The sequence below is a fragment of the Rhipicephalus microplus genome, chromosome 4 (assembly GCF_043290135.1).
Source record: "Rhipicephalus microplus isolate Deutch F79 chromosome 4, USDA_Rmic, whole genome shotgun sequence".
NCBI lineage: Eukaryota > Metazoa > Arthropoda > Arachnida > Ixodida > Ixodidae > Rhipicephalus > Rhipicephalus microplus.
Genome location: NC_134703.1, coordinates 12365839 through 12383538, shown reverse-complemented (window position 1 = coordinate 12383538; position 17700 = coordinate 12365839). Strand labels below are relative to the sequence as shown.

General features: G+C 43.7%; 1 protein-coding gene across 2 annotated transcripts in view; it reads left to right on the top strand.

Moving 5' to 3' along the window:
- The first annotated feature begins 274 nt into the window (after positions 1-274).
- Positions 275-17700, top strand: part of LOC142814172 (uncharacterized) — a 184645-nt gene continuing 167219 nt past the window's right edge. For both annotated transcript variants that reach the window (XM_075892193.1, XM_075892192.1), the window contains exon 1: positions 275-748. In XM_075892193.1, coding sequence (XP_075748308.1) covers positions 667-748 — 82 coding nt within the window. In that variant the 5' untranslated portion in view covers positions 275-666. The remainder of the gene's footprint in view (positions 749-17700) is intronic.

Here is a 17700-nt window from a genome sequence, read left to right as displayed (position 1 = left end):
CCAGCCTGAGGCAGTGGTGAAGGTAACGGGCGAGTGGAAGCATCCATAAAACCAACTGAGCGAAAGGCGCGAGGGTGACCACGGAGTTGACTTCGAGCCACAGGTTTCGACGGGACACCCCTTCACGAAAGGACCCGTACGTCGAAAGCGAGTGCGCGCGCCCGTGCACGCCTCCCCGCGACGACGCACTAGTGCGCGGAACAACTGAAGCACGCGTCAGGGAACTTTTTTTTTTCTCCTCGGCGCTGTTTGCTCGAGTCAAGAGACCCCGGGCCGGACCAGGGAGCAGAAGGGAGCACCGAAAACACTCCACGCAGTTAGCGCGGCACTCAACTGAAGCCGTGGTTTCTCGTCTTCAGCAGTTCGACCCAGTGACGGCGAAGCTTCGAGAGCGGGATAACTCTCTAACACAAACAGTCTCAGTACTGTACTTTCGCTGCTCGTTTTCTTCTGAATCTCACAATTTTTCGAAGAAAAGCGACTAGGCAGCAGCTTTTCTTCGGTGACGTTACGCGGTCAAGGCTCCGTGCATTGGCGGTGAACTCTCGCATCACGAGAAAGAGGAGTCTCTGGGTGCGGCAGGCTACTGGACCCCGGCGGTGAAGAAATCGTCAACGCTAGCCATCCCCGCAGGGACATCCGCAGATCACGCCACAACCAACAACCATGCTGAAAGCGAGAGGCGTCACCCTCGGCTATTCCCAATTCATACTGGTATTGGGTGTAACGCTACTGCTCGCCGCATCCGGTAAGCCAAAAGCAATTCTCAGCTCTCCTCTTTTAATCAACCGCTTCTCTAACCCACTATCACGAGTAACACGTCCTTCGCCTCCTTATGTTTTCACCACTAGCTTCTTCCGTATCAAAGATCTGACAACCACGATATTTCACAGCATGATACGATGCTGCCATCAATAAGAACGTCACGAAGTAAATTTTCTGCAAACGTACTATGTTACGAAACCCAAGAATGTGCTTCGCATGCAAAAGCTGCAGTATGCGTGTCTATTTTATGCGGGAAAACACAAATTGGTACTGAAACTTAATAAACTTGCATATTCGCTGCCATAAAGCTTTTAAAAGCAGCCGACATGGGCTAAGAAGATTTATAAAATGTGATGACAGTTGACTAAAAAACGTAAGAAAAAACGCTGTTTTCAGCAGTGTTAAGCTGGTCGCAACAACGGTACGAAAGTACTTTTTTTCGCTCTCTCAAAAAAATGGTAAATGTGTATATAAATAAAAGATCGAGCGTTACTTGAACGAACCTCCTGAAAAGTTTTGGCGTGTGTGATAAAAGTTTTGCAGTAAATAAAAACGGAAGGTCTTCAGGAAGTGACCATCCCCTTGAGCTTTTGGTATACGCCGGGAAGGAAAATGCCACGTGCGTGGTTTACTCCAGCTCCAGTATCAACCTTTCACCGCACCGAAATCCAGCTAATGCTCGCGCATAATTTTTAAATTACGACCTGAAATCTCGCCGTAAACCCCAGGCTCACTCGGGAAGCACAAGCTTCCTTGCTTCAATATTAATCTTTTTCTCCCGTAAAGCACGCTTTGCCTGGCAATGACAAATGATGCGACAAAGTGGGCTTGACTGCTGCTATCCAGTTGGTTTTAAGAGAATCAGGTAAATGCTGACCGGCATTACACTTTAATTGAATCTTGAGAAGTCATGGCATTACTATTCCTTTTCAATTACGTCTGAGCTTTGGTCGTTGTCAATTGGCGCCAGCGTGTTGTTATCAATGACGTCTGCCTTGTGTCACGAGTGCGGTAAGCTCGAAGACATCGGCAGTTTTTGCTTTGTTAACTTGCCAAGCACAGGCTTATCGCTTGGACATATCAATAACAAAACAGATTTTACAATAAACAATAAAAAACCGCAACTAAATAATGTAACCTGTATATAAACCTGCGCAAACAGCCCTTCATGCAACGCTTTTTTATTTATTGATGTTATTGTTACAGAGGTGTACGCGTGTTTTTTGCGAATAGTGGATTGAAAATCAGCTGCTACCACTTCTTACCATTCTGTCGCATAATTTACAACGAACTATATAGTGAATCAGTAGCATAGTGGTTGTTGGAACAATAGCATACCATCAGTTCGCATACCATCAGCATACCATCAGATATATACCATCAGTTCACAGCACAGGCTTCTTATGCATGCAGTAATAATCAACTTGCTATGAATTTTATATGTCGAAAGCGAATCGACTCACCCGTCTCTTTACAGATTATGGTTGTAACTGAAAAAAAAAGAATAGACATTATAATCTTTATTGTTTCAATGCTATTTTCAGCAAACACTAAATAGTGCCAGAGTTCTCAAGAATTATTTAAAATTCATTTTACAGATTGTTTCCAGTTTTATACTTCTTTGTGTTAAGCCTTAGCAGAACACCATCACAACTCTATAATACTTTGAATAAGTATGAATAAATAAAATGAATAAATGATATAAATAAATGAATAAAATAAATAAAATGAACAATAAGTATGAATAAATAAAATTTGTTTGGTTTATGCATTCTTGAGCGTCAACATTGTGAAAATTATATCTGCAACCACCTTGCTAAAATCTCTGTAATAGGGATTGCAGTATGAATAAATAAAAATAAAATTAATTTGCTCCCTGGGAGCTTACCCATCGGCACAGAAGGCAATAAAACTATCCGGATGTTTGAACATCTTTGCAGCGTCAGGCTGTACGACTACGTTTGCATTCAACGTCTTCCCACGTGCCTTGATTTATCTGCATAGCACTTCACGAAAGTGCATGACGTCGCAAGAATAAAATAAGTGCTGGAACCAAATAATGAACGGTCTTTCATCTTGTAAGACGGACAAAATATTACGTAGCAAAAGTAGGAGTTTGAAAACAAACGTGTTTTATGCGTTACGTTATGTTAACTACACTGCGTAGCAATAATGATGCCTGAAGACTGCTTACGTTTCACGGACTATCTAATAATAATTTCTAAGTTGGCGGACTTTATTATAAAATTTCAGGAAATTTGGACCACCTGAGGTTTTTTTTAAATCTAACACGCGCCCATAGAAGTTCGCCTTCGCCGAAATGCGGCCGACATCCAATCTTCGAATCCGCAGTGAAGCGTCAAAATTACTAGACCACCACGGCGAGTGCGGAACTGTCTAACGGGAGCCGCGCTACTCTTTTGTATACAACAAAACATTATTCAATCATGAACATTCGCCCCGCCGCGTATGTTTAGTGGCTAAGGTACTCGGCTGCTGACCCGCAGGTCGCGGGATCAAATTCCGGCTGTGGCGGCTGTTTTTCCGGTGGAGGCGGAAATGTTGTAGTTCCGTGTGCTCAGATTTCGGTGCGCATTAAAGAACCCCAGGAGGTTGAAATTTCCGGAGCCCTGCACTGCGGCGTCTCTCATAATGATATAGTGATTTTGGGACGTCAAACTCCTCATATAAATCAATAAATCATGAGCATTACTCTGGCGTTTGCTTCAAAATGGCCACTGGTAAGTGCCGTGTTTGGCCACACACGTAGGCGAAGCTTCAGATAATCCAGTCTATCAATCACTCTGCGATGGCTGCCTGCCGTTGTGTTTGCAAGGCTCACACGGTTATTTATTTCGCTGGACTGAGCTCACCAAGGAAACATGTTCCAATTTGGAGATTAAAATACACTGGCATCATTATCAACCTGCGCAATGTTCTTTGATAAGCCATACACGTCGAAAATAAGCATTAACAGCAGCACACAGGCGGGATTCTCACGGGCCGTACAGCACACGTAATGTGAGGCAAATAGAATGATTTCACAAAATGTATTTTCGAAAAACGAAAAATCGGGTCACTTGGGCTTGTTTACACAGGAAGTAATTAGGATCCTACGTTATCGCATATTCTTTCATATGGGAGAGCGTTGGTTTGCTACGGCATTACAGCGAGAACAGGTCATACTTTAGTTCAATCGAATGTACTAGAATTTGGTTCTTCCTTACCTAAATTCGAAATCGTTGTCCGTGTTATCACAGGGCATGATCACGAGGCCGTTTTGCGTACCAGTATGACAGTAGGATCATTCACATGATTCGTGCAAGCACGCGCATCAATCTTTGTACTCACCACGATGTATTATAATGAGGCTACTGTACCGAAAAGAAGGCAAAGTGTGTGACTCACAAAACTTCTTTTTTATGTCGTTACAGTTTAATTGGAGCCACCAAGCCATGCAATTAAATATGCAACCAGCATGCAAAATATAGGATGGAGCCGCGACGCCACAGCAACGACTACCGAAATGACTCATTAGAGTACGCTTAATTTAGAGTATGCTGCATTTCGGGTTCGCCAGATATCACAAAGTCCTAACACAGTGAAACTCTTCATACGACTGTGTGCTTAACATTTTAGGAACGACAAGTAATGGCGTAGCGAGCACCGTTTCAAAAAACACTGAATGTTGAAATTTTATTCACCAAGCTTGACAACATTGTGGTGGCTGCTGTTACTGAAGAGAGTCTCATTTATCGCACTACGCGTATCTCCACCTTGAACTCACTCAATTTCTCCATCCCTCCAGCAAAAGTTTTCCTCTTCAATACTCTTTGAATTACTGCTCGACTCACAACAACAAAACAGTTTAAGCCGAGCGTAATGCTGACATCGAAAAGAGTAATCTTCATGAACCACTCCGATCTCTCTTCGCTGTAGACATTCCTCAGGTAAGCTGGCCAACGTGAGCCAGAGTTGAAGCTTAGTATAGCTTGTGGGTATGTGTTAAGGAAAATAGACAAATACTGGGATAAAGCTTCTATAAAGGAGTAAAAGACATTTATTTATTATTTGTTCATTTATTCATTCATTTCAAAATACTGTCAACTATCTTGCGAGAGTCCTTAGAGAGAGGGCAACGTAACATTAAGGAGAGAAAGAACAACATTCGCAAATACACAAATACCGGTTACATCAAACCAAGCGGTACACTCGTACAGATAGCCATCCATGGTCTGTTTAAAGTTTGACAAATCGTTCAGTTCACAACCAGCGACAATTAATTCCGTGTTTCAGTTACGTTAGGACTCAAAAAGGAGTAACTGAAGCTGCAGGTGGGAGTGATGTAGGCTACGCTTGGAATGCCCTGTTGTTGTTAGTTCTTGTTTACCTGGTGACAGTAAGTAGATTTCTTTGCTAATGTTTAGTTGAACATTTAGTATCTCAAGTAATAGATTCAGGTGGTCTTTCCGCCTGCGCGTTTCTAACAGATGCAGGCCAGAAAAACGGAGCATTTCTGTAACTGTCTCTGTCCATCGATATCGGGAGCATATAAGTCTAACCGCGTACCTCTGACTTTTTTTCTAATTATTTTTAGATAATTTTGATAAGGGCTGCATACCACCAACAAGTACTCAAGAGCTGGCCTTACAGTGGATTTGTAAGCAGTAAATTTCGAATCGACTGTTGCATTCTCAACTCTTTTTCGAAGAAAAAAAATGTAGCCTCACGTATGCCTTTGAAAAAAAAAAACATTGTTAGTGCGTGTATTCCACAATAACTGTTGCGTTATCATCAATACTAAATATTCAAATTAGGTAGTACTTGTTTTCAATGGTATGCAGAAGAAGAACAGTGCTTCTTTGTCGTGCAGCTCTTTATAAGATAGTTTATTTTCCTATGTCACTTCTTGCACCAATCGTCCAACGCCCATAAAGAGCTATTTTTTGAACTCGGTTCTCCTTGTCTTGCACTGTATAAACCGTCAATAGTGAAAAGTTTATGTTGAACGATTTGCTTGGTGATGGCACAAATGTCATTGATATTTATATACTCCAAATATCAGTACAGATCCCTGCAAGACTCCTGAGAGCACGGCCAGTCAGTCGGGAACCATTCATTCTTACTTTCCGTTTGCGATTGGTTAAGCCTCCTTCAATCCACTTCACACTATTGGTACCAAGTCTGACTCTTTCCAGCTTGTAATTACTGTGGGCCATCTTATCGATAGCTTTGGCGAAATCTATGGCTATTGTATCAATCTGCTCTCTGGTATGAATCGCCCATTCGAAACTGTGTGGAAAGGCTGGTTCTGAAGTCATGCTGGAGGGGGGGGGGTAAAGTAAAGTGTTTTTTTAGGCAGCGTAACTATTGTAGTTTAGGTGTTACAGCTTGGTGTGACTTGCTGACAAAACTTTATGTACCGTAACCTAGCAAATCTATTGCAATACAATAGAAAAAGATTAGCAAAAACATTAAATAAAAGTAAATTTAGCTCCACCGTGCTTTTGACCTTGCAACAGCATGCAGAGCTAGGCACAGCTCTTCTTTTCCTGAATGTTTCGTAACCCGGAAAGATCAGTTTACGGCTATGAAAGGACATGGTGTATAAATCAGGAACATTACGTGCCATGTTGTCATTGGCCTTACTAGGTGAAAGCTCGTTTTATTTCCTCTCTGTTGCTCTGTAAACTAGGCCGTCATTCAAACCCAGGGGCACGAAAGTGAAGCCTCAAGTACCCAGCAACAGAACCAGTCAAAGCCCTCCTTTGTTCTGCATAACTAAAGAAGAAATCACATGAATCATTTACATATTTATTTATTTATTTATTCAGTTATTTATTTCTTCACATTACTCTCAAAGTACATAACATAAAGGTTTACGGAGGCTGACAATTGCGCTTGTTCGTTCATTATCTTAAGCGTTGAACAGCGCAAACAAGACAGTTAGATAGAGTAGAAAGTAGTGCGAGAACAACAAAAAAAATATCTGTGAAATAGAACACACAAAAACAACAAAATTTAAAATAGCTATTCAAACAACACTACGTTATCACAGCCTAAAGAAATGTTCAGGTACTGCAGTCTTGAATGATAAGGCATCCTGGATGCAGACGACGAAGGGACTATTCAACTCGGCACTGGTTTTTGGCAAAAAGAAGCTTGAAAAAAAAAACCTTAGTGGGACAAAGAAGAATGAAAACTTTGTATCGATGATCACGACGTCACCATGTGCATGAAGGTTCTCAGACGAGGTCCTGTTTAGCTGAAATATTTTGGTAGATAATTTTCGGGAAAAAAGATGGACAAGAAATTTTGAAGCTGAAAATTGATTAGTCTCAAGGCCAATTTTATTAGTGAAACGCTAGCTGTTCAAGGATATCGTAAAGAATGAAACGCGCTCAATGATTTTGAACTGGCTCAACGATAGTTGGCAAAGACTTTGGTCCCAAACAGAGGCGTACTAATAAAGGACTTACATTGATCGGTATCTCCAAAGCTCACGTATCTTCCTAAGAAGCAACGCATAGTATTCAACGATTTTTCTATTTTCACAATTTATTTGATCTCACCTACCCAAATCTTGGGCCAATCGGTACACTTCCATTTCGCAGCAATCCTGTCAACTTTGCCTCATTGGCTTCCTTTTGCTCATAATGCACGCACAATTCTTGAATGCGTCTATGTACGCGTCAAAATATTCTGCACATACTCGTTCAATTAGTACTATTTTTTTAGGCGACCTTATCGGTCGCCTTCGTTTTTGCTGCTTCGTTATTTTTGCTGTGTCTCCGCACGTTCTAGCGCTTGTACTTCGGCAAATACCGCGGAGACCTTACTGCGAAACCACAAATAAAAAATAAACACATGTGTACGCGCCGTGATCGCTTGCGCTACACTCAGGTAAATGTTTTATTTTTTTTTCATACTGATTGCCACACGCTCACTGAAGCAGCTTTTCTCTCTGGCCAACTCAGTCAAGAAAATTTTGGAAAGATTTGACTAAACATTTTGCGTCTCATGTAAAATTACTGCAGCTTAAAAAGGATAGGCAAACGCAAATTATTGTTCCTATGTTCTTTGAACAACACGCCTACTGATTTCCTCATTCCTGCTGCTGTATTCAGATTTACCTCTGCCGCCGAGGAAAAGCTGAAGCCTTGGATAGTTGAACTACTTTTTTCGCTGTATTTGATAGCAGCACAGAATAAAAAAGATTACAATCAACAAAGTGCGCTGTGAAATAGAGTTAAATTAAGTTAATTCATCGGATAAGCTTTACTGTGTGCACTTCTTCGCCAATGAGAAGAATACAACACGTATTTAGACTTTGGGTTTCGCAAGTATAGCGTTAGATATAGTTATTCTGAGATGTCGCCATTGTATTCTTTGATGTTCTGTCTATTTGGAAATCAACAGATCTAAGTTTGCGTCACAAACAAACGGCACAACCATATCTCGTTCACTGTTCTTAACGTCGTAAACAATTTATGCGTTTGCGTTCCAAATAAACCTTTTTGATATTTTTCAGCTTTACCTGAGACACATTGTTTGGAAGCAAATGTCGGCTACCTGGCTTCCTCTCTTTTGTTTTATCCCCCACTCAGCTGGTCTTTATTTTTTTTTTTGTAATTTTGAGCCAATCACTTTGCATTCCCCCGCCTGCTCCACGGTCCTTTTTTACATAGATTACGCTACTAAGTACAGATTTATAAGCTCACTGGCGTGACTTATTTAGCGTTAAGCTTGGAGCTTATATGACGGGCACTTGTGTGTGTGTGTGTTGCTTTCTGTCCCATGTCATCGTATATATACATTGTGCTTCGCATTGAATCTGTGGTATTCTCCATGTCTCAGTTCTTTACGTTATTACTGCCATTGCAATGGCTGCACATCTTTTAATTTAAGGACAGCGGCGACCTGTCTATCATGATTAAGGAATGCTCAACATGCGCGGTCAAGCCTGTCCTCCTTAACCTCATGCGAAATTTGTTTTCGCGAGTAGCATTGCTTTTGGTAGACAACCGCGCTCCTTTTTTTTTTTTACCGACTTCGGTCATTTCTAACTGTGAGCTCTTGTTCTTTCACGACAATATTATTAAAGAGAAGGAAGAGGTTTGCGAAACTTTTTCACACACCTTCTGTTTATCTCGAGTTTTGTTTGCTCCTGATATAGTTGTTTGAATACTTTTTCTGAGAATGTTGTAAAGATTGGTGCAGTTATTTCCTTACTACTTTTAAACACTGTCTTGATCACTTTTTTTTACTTTGTGGAAACTTAAGGTAGCTCTGGAGTGTTTGTGAACTTTGTCTAAGTAATCACAAATATTTGAGGTTTTCTTGCCGTCTTTTTGTTCCTCATGAAAGCCATTATGCCAGGCGAGTCCACAGGTAACCCTAGACATCTTGAATTTAACAGAAATACTGCCGGCGTAAGATATCAAATAACATGGTTCGAAAACGGCTATTGTAATTATCGTTCAGTATTGCAAAGCTCATTCACATTGTGAAGCCATTTTCTTAACATTGTAACTTTCCCTCACTTCGTTATGCAATTAGTGCATGGTCGTATTATACGTCTATACTTTTTTTTCTTTAAGGTAGGATCTAGCTTACCAGTTCTTTCCGCGCTTTCACATACTCGTGCACATCACGCACATATGCCACCATGCAAGGATGGCTTTGTATATATATATATATATATATATATATATATATATATATATATATATATATATATATATATATATATATATATATATATATATATATATATATGCAGCGATGGCGTAGTGGTTACAACATCAGCCTCGAATGCAAGAGGTCCGTGGTTCGAATCCCGGTGCCACGCAGTTCCCAACCGGATTTTAAAAAAAGTCCGCGTGGTGATGGAACTGCATTAAGAGGCCTGGGGTGCAGCCTCATCGGTGACTAACGCCGGTAACGCACTCCCTCACCAGAGAAGGATTGGCCACCCTCGTGCAATATCTGGCCACTACTTCCACATGCTTACGTCAATTAACCGAGCTGACTGGCGGAACATGGGAGTGAGGCCTTTGTCCTGCAGTGGACGTAGTCAGGCTGATGATATATATATATATATATATATATATATATATATATATATATATATATCTTGTATATATATATATATATATATATATATATATATATATATATATATATATCTTGACGGAGAGTGGCCCAGGGACTCGGGTGCCCGGGGAGCGGTAGGTCGAGAAAGACGAAGTTAGATAAAAAACAGCTGACCCTTTTTCATTATTCTTATTGATTTTTTATAACAATTTATATTAGTCTTGTAGCACAACTATTTTTTTTCGTTTATCTAAACAAAATTTTAGGCGTTCCTCCCTCTTCCCCTCCCCCTCCCTCTGAGGTATATTGATCCCTTGTGGTGAGTTGAGCCATTTCTCTGGGGTCCAACCAAGCAGCGTACGGGCGTTGTCGCTTTGTCTCATTTCATTATAATGTCGCAGTCTACACCCTACGAACCGTAAGTGCATTCCTGCGGGTCTTCGCTGCCATGGGCTTGCCTTCAAACGAACGCCGCTCACGGCACTGCGATCACGAAGCTGACCACCCTCCTCCAGCCGAGACTACCTATGCCACTATTCGAGGACGGCATTCGGCCCTTCTGGATGGCTCCTGGGCAGGCTCACCCCGGCCCCACAGAGGCAGTACATGGCCTGCCGTTGGCCGGAAATGCCATTCATGCTTCCCACAGTGACAACGTTGTCCCACTGCGAGACTTAAGCCATTTAGCGGTGCTATTTTAGCTCCCTCGGCCGAGGGTACCTTAATCGAGGACTACATTTCGGACGTCGCCACTGGCTCCGCATGTGGGTCACCCGAAAGCTTCGCCGAGCTTCCGCGCACCAGTCTGCGACTCCGCCTCGAGGTCAACGCTTTGACAGCATCGACCACTCTGCTGTTTCCTGCGGCCTTGCTAGGACTGCACGTGATCGACGATGCATCGGCTGTGGCCGTCTCTCTAAACCGTGAACAAAGCTAACCTGAGAGCCGCAAATATCTCGGTATACCCTCGCGACCCTCTCAAGCCAATTCGGCTGCATGACGTCGTTATTTTTCGGAGTCTCGCCTGCCGTGTCACTACCACCAGTTGCCTTCTAACTACCGGTGTTTCGTGGCTTTCAGGATGACGCCTAAGAATGGGTGGCGACCGTCAGCGCTCTTGGAAATGGCGAAGCCTGGACAGACCAAAAGAAGCGGTGCATGGTCATAGACTACCTTCAGAGATCTGCCACGGCGTATCGTAAACCCGAAAGCGTGTGGCCGCAGTTCCTGGCGGTCGCCAAGCTCATGCCTGCTTTGTAGTGGAGTGACGACCACCTATCCATGACCAGTTAATTCTACATGACGCCTACCGAGGATGGAGCCCAGGAGAAGAACCACTTGGATGCTCCAGTTGTACTTTGAGCTTACGGGAAGCCAGTTCCGCAACCTGCCCCGTTACCAACGTTCCTCAACGACCAGGCTCACCAGTTTCAGTCTTGCAATCTGCGTCGGTATATCGCACCTTAACATCCTGGACAGACGCAGAGACCACATTCTATTCACAGCGGCCACAAACACGACCTCCAGGCTGGCAAACACTAGAGCTTACGGACTCGCTGACTGGCTGTGTGATAACGTCCATTTCATCGCAACAAATTGACAAAAGAAATTCAAGCACTACAGAATTGACCCTCAGTCAAAAGCCACATCCTGCGATGGGCCGAGTATGCGCACGTTCTCCACGTGCTAAGCGCAATTGCCAGTAAAGAAGCAGGGGTACCTATGCTAGCTGGGCTCGCTAGATGACGTGGCTTCTGACAAAGATGGCTGTACTACGCACGCGAATCTATAAGAAACAGCACCTCGAGCACAAGCCTGACAGCGACAATGCTGAAAGAGCATTAGTAACCGCCAGAGCCACTGCCTCAACTCGGCTCTGAGTTTTTGCATATATCTGACAGCACAACCCGATGCCCTTCAATGCACCGCAATCAGCGCAGATGTCACCGCTTAGTGCAGCAGGTCGCGGTGCAGACCAACACAACTTCGACAAAGTAAGCAACTCGAGAACGTGCAACTAACGCAGCCGCTTTGTAAGAGCCTGTATTTCCTGTTAGTATCATGTTCTCAACTACCAGCGTAGACGAGGTCTACGCCGACCATCCCAAAACAGCCAGTTTTGACCTCCCGAATGTTGGCGGTCGACCTGCACAAGCTGCAGCGTCTACAACACTGACAGCAGCGGCACAGGCAGTGCAGCCCACCGCAGACTATTTCAGCAGCTCCCAATGCAAAGGCACAGCGTGGTCGAGTGTATTGGCGAGAAATGGCCCAGGGGCTCGGGCATTGTCTCAGGTCATTACAATATATACATATACATATATATATATATATATATATATATATATATATATATATATATATATATATATATATATATATATATATATATATATATATATATAGGAGATCTAACAGACGGTAACGCCAAGGAATGTACAAGGGAAGGGAAGTTATTGGAACCAATGGAATGTAAATAAGAATAAAGAAAAGTGGATGAAAAAATAACCAGCCGTGAGCAGGAAGCGAACCTAAGACCTTAGGTTCGAAGGTCGTAGGTTCGATTCCTGCTCACGGCTGGTTATTTTTTCATCCACTTTTGTTTCTTCTTATTTACATTCCATTGGTTCTAATAACTTCCTGTGTACATTCCTTGGCATTACTGTCTGTTAGATCTCATTAATATTGTGTTAAAACATAGAAAAGCCATGGAAAAGCCAGCCCTTAGGTATACACTTCTTTCCCTTATATATATATATATATATATATATATATATATATATATATATATATATATATATATATATATATATATATATATATATATATGAGATGTAACAGACAGTAATGCCAAGGAATGTACAGGGGAAGTTATTAGAACCAATGGAATGTAAATAAGAAGAAAAGTGGATGAAAAAATTATTCATTAATTCGAAGGTCGTAGGTTCGATTCCTGCTCACAGTTGGTAATTTTTTCATCCACTTTTCTTCTTATTTACATTCCATTGGTTCTAATAACTTCCCCTGTACATTCCTTGGCATTACTGTCTGTTATATCTCATTAATATTGTGTTAAAACACGGAAAAACGAGCCCTTAGGTATACACTTCTTTCCCTTATTATATATATATATATATATATATATATATATATATATATATATATATATATATATATATATATATATATATATATATATATATATCGTTACGGGACCAAGTGAATGCCGGCGGAAAACAAAAGGTTCGGGATGGCAAAGCTACCGTCATGGACCGTTTGTCTAAAGCAGTGTTAAGTGTGCATTTCTTGTGTGTGTTTAGTGGCCATTACCATATATAAAAAGCCGTTTTTAAACAATTAGCAAAACAATCAGCCTTGCTTGTGCTCTCAGACAAGCTCCGTTTTTCTCCGCGTAGGCCCTCCCGCAATTCCAGAGTTCATCAGCTTACGTCTTCTTTCCGGATTGTCGCTGTGGTTAAAAGTTATTTTGTTCTACAGTCTGAATAGAAATTTTTTTAACTTCGAAAACGGGTGAGAGTGCAGAACCATTCGCGTCTCAAACGTCGGTGAGTTAAGAGCGTGAAACGATCCACTTTATGTGGAAACCTGGAGTAGAAACATGTAATCTCAGATGTATGCACATTTCTCTTCTTAGACTTTCGTCTATTTTTTTTTTACCAGTAGCCCATTCCCTTACCATAGACTTGAACATTATGAGCATTGTTTGAGCAACGCAAACGACTGCATGCCAAAACGAGTGGGGTTCTCTTAGTCAATGATAGAAACTGAATTCTTTCATGCTTATTGCGCTTCAACACCACCTCACTTTATTATAGTTCTTTTCAAGCTCAAGCTCTGCAAAGCCTAATCCATGATTTCCCGTTCACTTCTCTCCCTTGCTTTTCTGTTGCCAAGAAATATTCTATTGCTTGTCATTCGGTACCTGTTTTCAGTTTTCTCAAAAAGAGGCGAAAAGGAAGAAAGATTGGTAGAGGTGTATCAATGGCACAGGTCACGTTTGTCGAACCTAAATCCTCCGCACAAGCGATCTGCGTGCGTAATAAAAAGAACTCGCTCAAAGACTGAAACCGTACTCACTTTTCGTGGATTCTGGCAATTTGCATTTAAATTAGTCTTCCGAAACATGCTTGGCAATCTAACACCGTATATTTCGGGTGCGGCAGGAACCAGAGCCTCTGTGACTAGCAGGCGGCTCGATTGTTTTGTTTTTTACTTCACGCCAATTCGCAAAGGACCGCGCCAGGCCTAGCCAGCTGCGCACAAGTCCCTTGTTCACTTCGTGTAGATAAAGGAACCTCTGAGAAAATAGATAGATATATGTCTAAACAAGTCATTAAGGCTCATATATATATCAAGTGATCATTCTACGTGCCCCGTCTATCACTGCGAACTTGTACAAGCGCACAGATACCATGAACAAAAGCAGAATTCGACGAAACAGCGCAGTCTTTACATATGTAGCTTATCCAGTTAACAAGCTGCACATAATCTGAACAGTAGGTTGAGAATAGCTGAGCAAGATAAGAGAGAGAGCATAACCGGTTCAGGCTGTGGGGTGATGTACAAGAATTGGATGTGGCTTAACTCAGTTATGCTCAGGTGTGCGTAGGTAGAGTTAATCTTATTGTGTAGTTTGGTTCTCTGTACGGTTACCCTACTCGAGGCTCATTCTTGCTCCTCGGCTCGGGGCCTCCTCTTGGTTTCCTTCCAACAACGAATGCTTTCACTCTCTGCGAATCAATTTTCACATCTGCCGACGAATCCCACCCAGCCACACCTTCTATGCATTGATGATTTTCCGCAGCAGCGCCCGGGTGCTGCCATGTTTGATCACGTGACCACAAACTGGCTTCTTCCCCAGCTAAAGTGCCCACGCGAACTCCTTGGGCCGTGGCCGTATATGTGTAAGCGCCGGTAGCTGGGTCTAGAAGCTATACATGGCAGCACCCATGCAGACGTGACTGCCCGCTTTCATCCAAAGTCACGCTTGCTACTCACCCGCTGTCGTCACAGCAATAAATGAATAGTGAAATCAGCTGCAGCTTCATGTAATCTCACGCTGGGGACAAGACATTAAGTATGTAGTACTTTTGTTGAGGAGATAAGCCGAGTTTATTTAGTCATGCTTACTAAGCCTTGCCTCCGAGAAATTGAGAATTGTGTCTAGAAAACACAGGAAAATACCGACGATTACATTGTTCTCAAAACTTTAGGACGTAATTATAAAGGAAATAAACGCGTGAAGAAATGTCAATGCATTTCGTCACGATTTTCTTCGAGGAGCTGGGGGCAATTTTTTTTCTTTCGTGAGTATGAATAATGCCACAGGCATGGAACGAGATTGCGCTATGCCAATGCGTGTATGTGCCATGTGACAAAGAAGAAGACTGGTCGTGGGGGTTGAATTGCTTATGCTAGTCGCATTGTATCATCTGTGGAGAATAACTACTCGACCGTGGAGAAGGAATGCCTTTGTGTTATTTGGGTGATATCGAAAATCTGACCATACCTGCATGGCCGTCCATTCGAAGTCGTTACGGACCATCATGCCCTCCGTTGGCTGCCCAATCTCAAGGACCCTTCAGTGCGTCTCTCGAGGTGCATCTTTTACCTTCAAGAATATGACGTAACAGTCCTCTAGAAGTCTGGCCGTGGGCACACTGATGGCGGTTGCCTTTCGCACGCTCCCTTTGCAACGACATTAAGTGATGATAATACCAATGGCCGTTTTTTTTTTGCACGGTCAGTGAACCTGATTTGGCCCAACCACAGTGGAATAATTCAGAGCTTGGACAACTTATCAAATAGCCACAGCTCGAGTCCACCACGGACATTCGCACTTCTAGGGTCATTTCGTCTTCGCAACGACATCCTCTACAAAAATAACTTCGAACCTTATGTGACTGAATACCTGCTCGTTGTTTTTCTTGCGCCGAGAGAGGGTGCACCATCAGACATTCGCCTTCACAGACTTCTGCCATGGCCTTCTGAGGGGCCCAGCCAGCAAACGGTTGAGAGTGAGGAACAAGTGGACGGGAGATAGGGGCGCCGGCGTTTTTGGCTCTGCGTTAGCGTTTCACAGTGGCGTCTCGAGCACACATTTTCGGATGTTCTTGAGAGACACCCAGCCAACTAACGGTCGAAAGTGAGGCACGAGCGGACGGGAAACGGGGGCGTATGGAGGAGAGATATCGGACGGTGAGGCTCTGCACCTACCCTCTCCTACACTCTCTCACACCACTTGCGCCACTTGCTAGGGGCGAGGATAAGCGAGCGCTCTCACAGGTGTTGTTAGGGACAAGGGAGTGAGAGCGGCGAGATAGCACCTGCCGGCGCGCGGCCTGAGCTAGTGTTTGTGCCTCGGTTGCCTCCGTGAGGGTTTTGTGCATGCCCAGACTCATGAGCCTGTCCGTGCTGGTGCTCAGAGGGAAACCTAGTACCCTTTTGACTCTTTTACACAATAAAGTGTCGAGTTTATCCTCCTCGCGTTTAGACCAATTCAGCGAGGATGCCACGTAATTAATGTGGCTCATGAGGAATGCGTTGAAGAGCCGAAGAAGATTGCTCTCTCTCAGCCCTCTCCTTTGGCTTGAAACCCTCAATATTAGTCTGAGCTTGTTCTCCGTTTTGGAGGTGATGCGAGCCAAAACCTGCGAATTTCTGCCATGGAATTCAAGAAGAAAGCCTAGCACCCGAAGATAATTGACTCTTGGAATTGACTGCCCAACCCGTGTGGGTATATCTCCTCCGCGAAAGCTGGGCAGCGTCTCTTACAGTCGCTGGGATATGATCATACGGCAGGGGAGGAACAGAAGATCTTCTTATCACAGACAATGAAGGGCACGTACGAAGTGGCACCCTTCCCGGGTAACGTTCATCCACAGTACAATGTTGGCTGGCGAAATGCACGGGCCAGGTCTCTACTTGATTTCGTGGCTAGGTCCACGCGCAGTGTAGCTTTCGTCGATGCGGCGCAGTATGGTCGCTCCAATCGTTTTGCAGCTGTGGTCGTTGATCATCGCGGTTGCGTACTCAACTCAGTTTCCGTGAGGAAAGCGTCTGCCTCCGTAGCAGAGCAGGTAGCTATAGCCTTGGCAATGACGGACCCTTCGCGTCCAGAGATATTTACTGACTCCAGGGCTGCCACCCGACTTTTGCTTCGGGGATGATCTCCAGGAAGGCTACCGCTATTTTAAAATCCGGTGGGGTAGTAGGCTACCACACAATTACATGGTTTCCGGCTCACATGAGCTCAGAGGTGCATCCGACTCTTCCCAATGCCAATGAACTTGCCCATAACCGTGTGCGAGAAATCACGTGCCGCGGCGGTCCAGGCGGCTACGAAGGTGGGTTCGCGGATAACTTCAAAGATACACTTTGCACCTTTAACGAAGTGACGCCCCATTATCAGTTGTCTAGCCGGTAGTACCCGCTTCTGCATTCTAAGCTCACTCGGCCACAGTCGTCGGTTCTTCGGATGCTACAGGCAGGTTCATTCCCATCTCGTAGCACATTCAGCCACTTTGCTGGTGGCATAACTCCAGGATGCAGTTGCGAGGTACATAACTGCACACTCGCTCACATGCTCTGGCAGTGCCCGGCGTTACATGACGCAAAGTTCAGCACAGGAGAAGACTGGGAGAGGGCTCTTAAAAGCCCCAAGCTCTCAGTACAATACTCGGCAGTCTAGGGGGCCTGCGAACAGGAGGAGGGCCACGGTCTTCCAGTCTCGGCGTGGACGCGGCCAGCAACTGCAGCGGACACCTCTTAGGGGGTGTCTGACCAGTTCTCCAGGACCAAATAAAGTTCGCTGCAGCA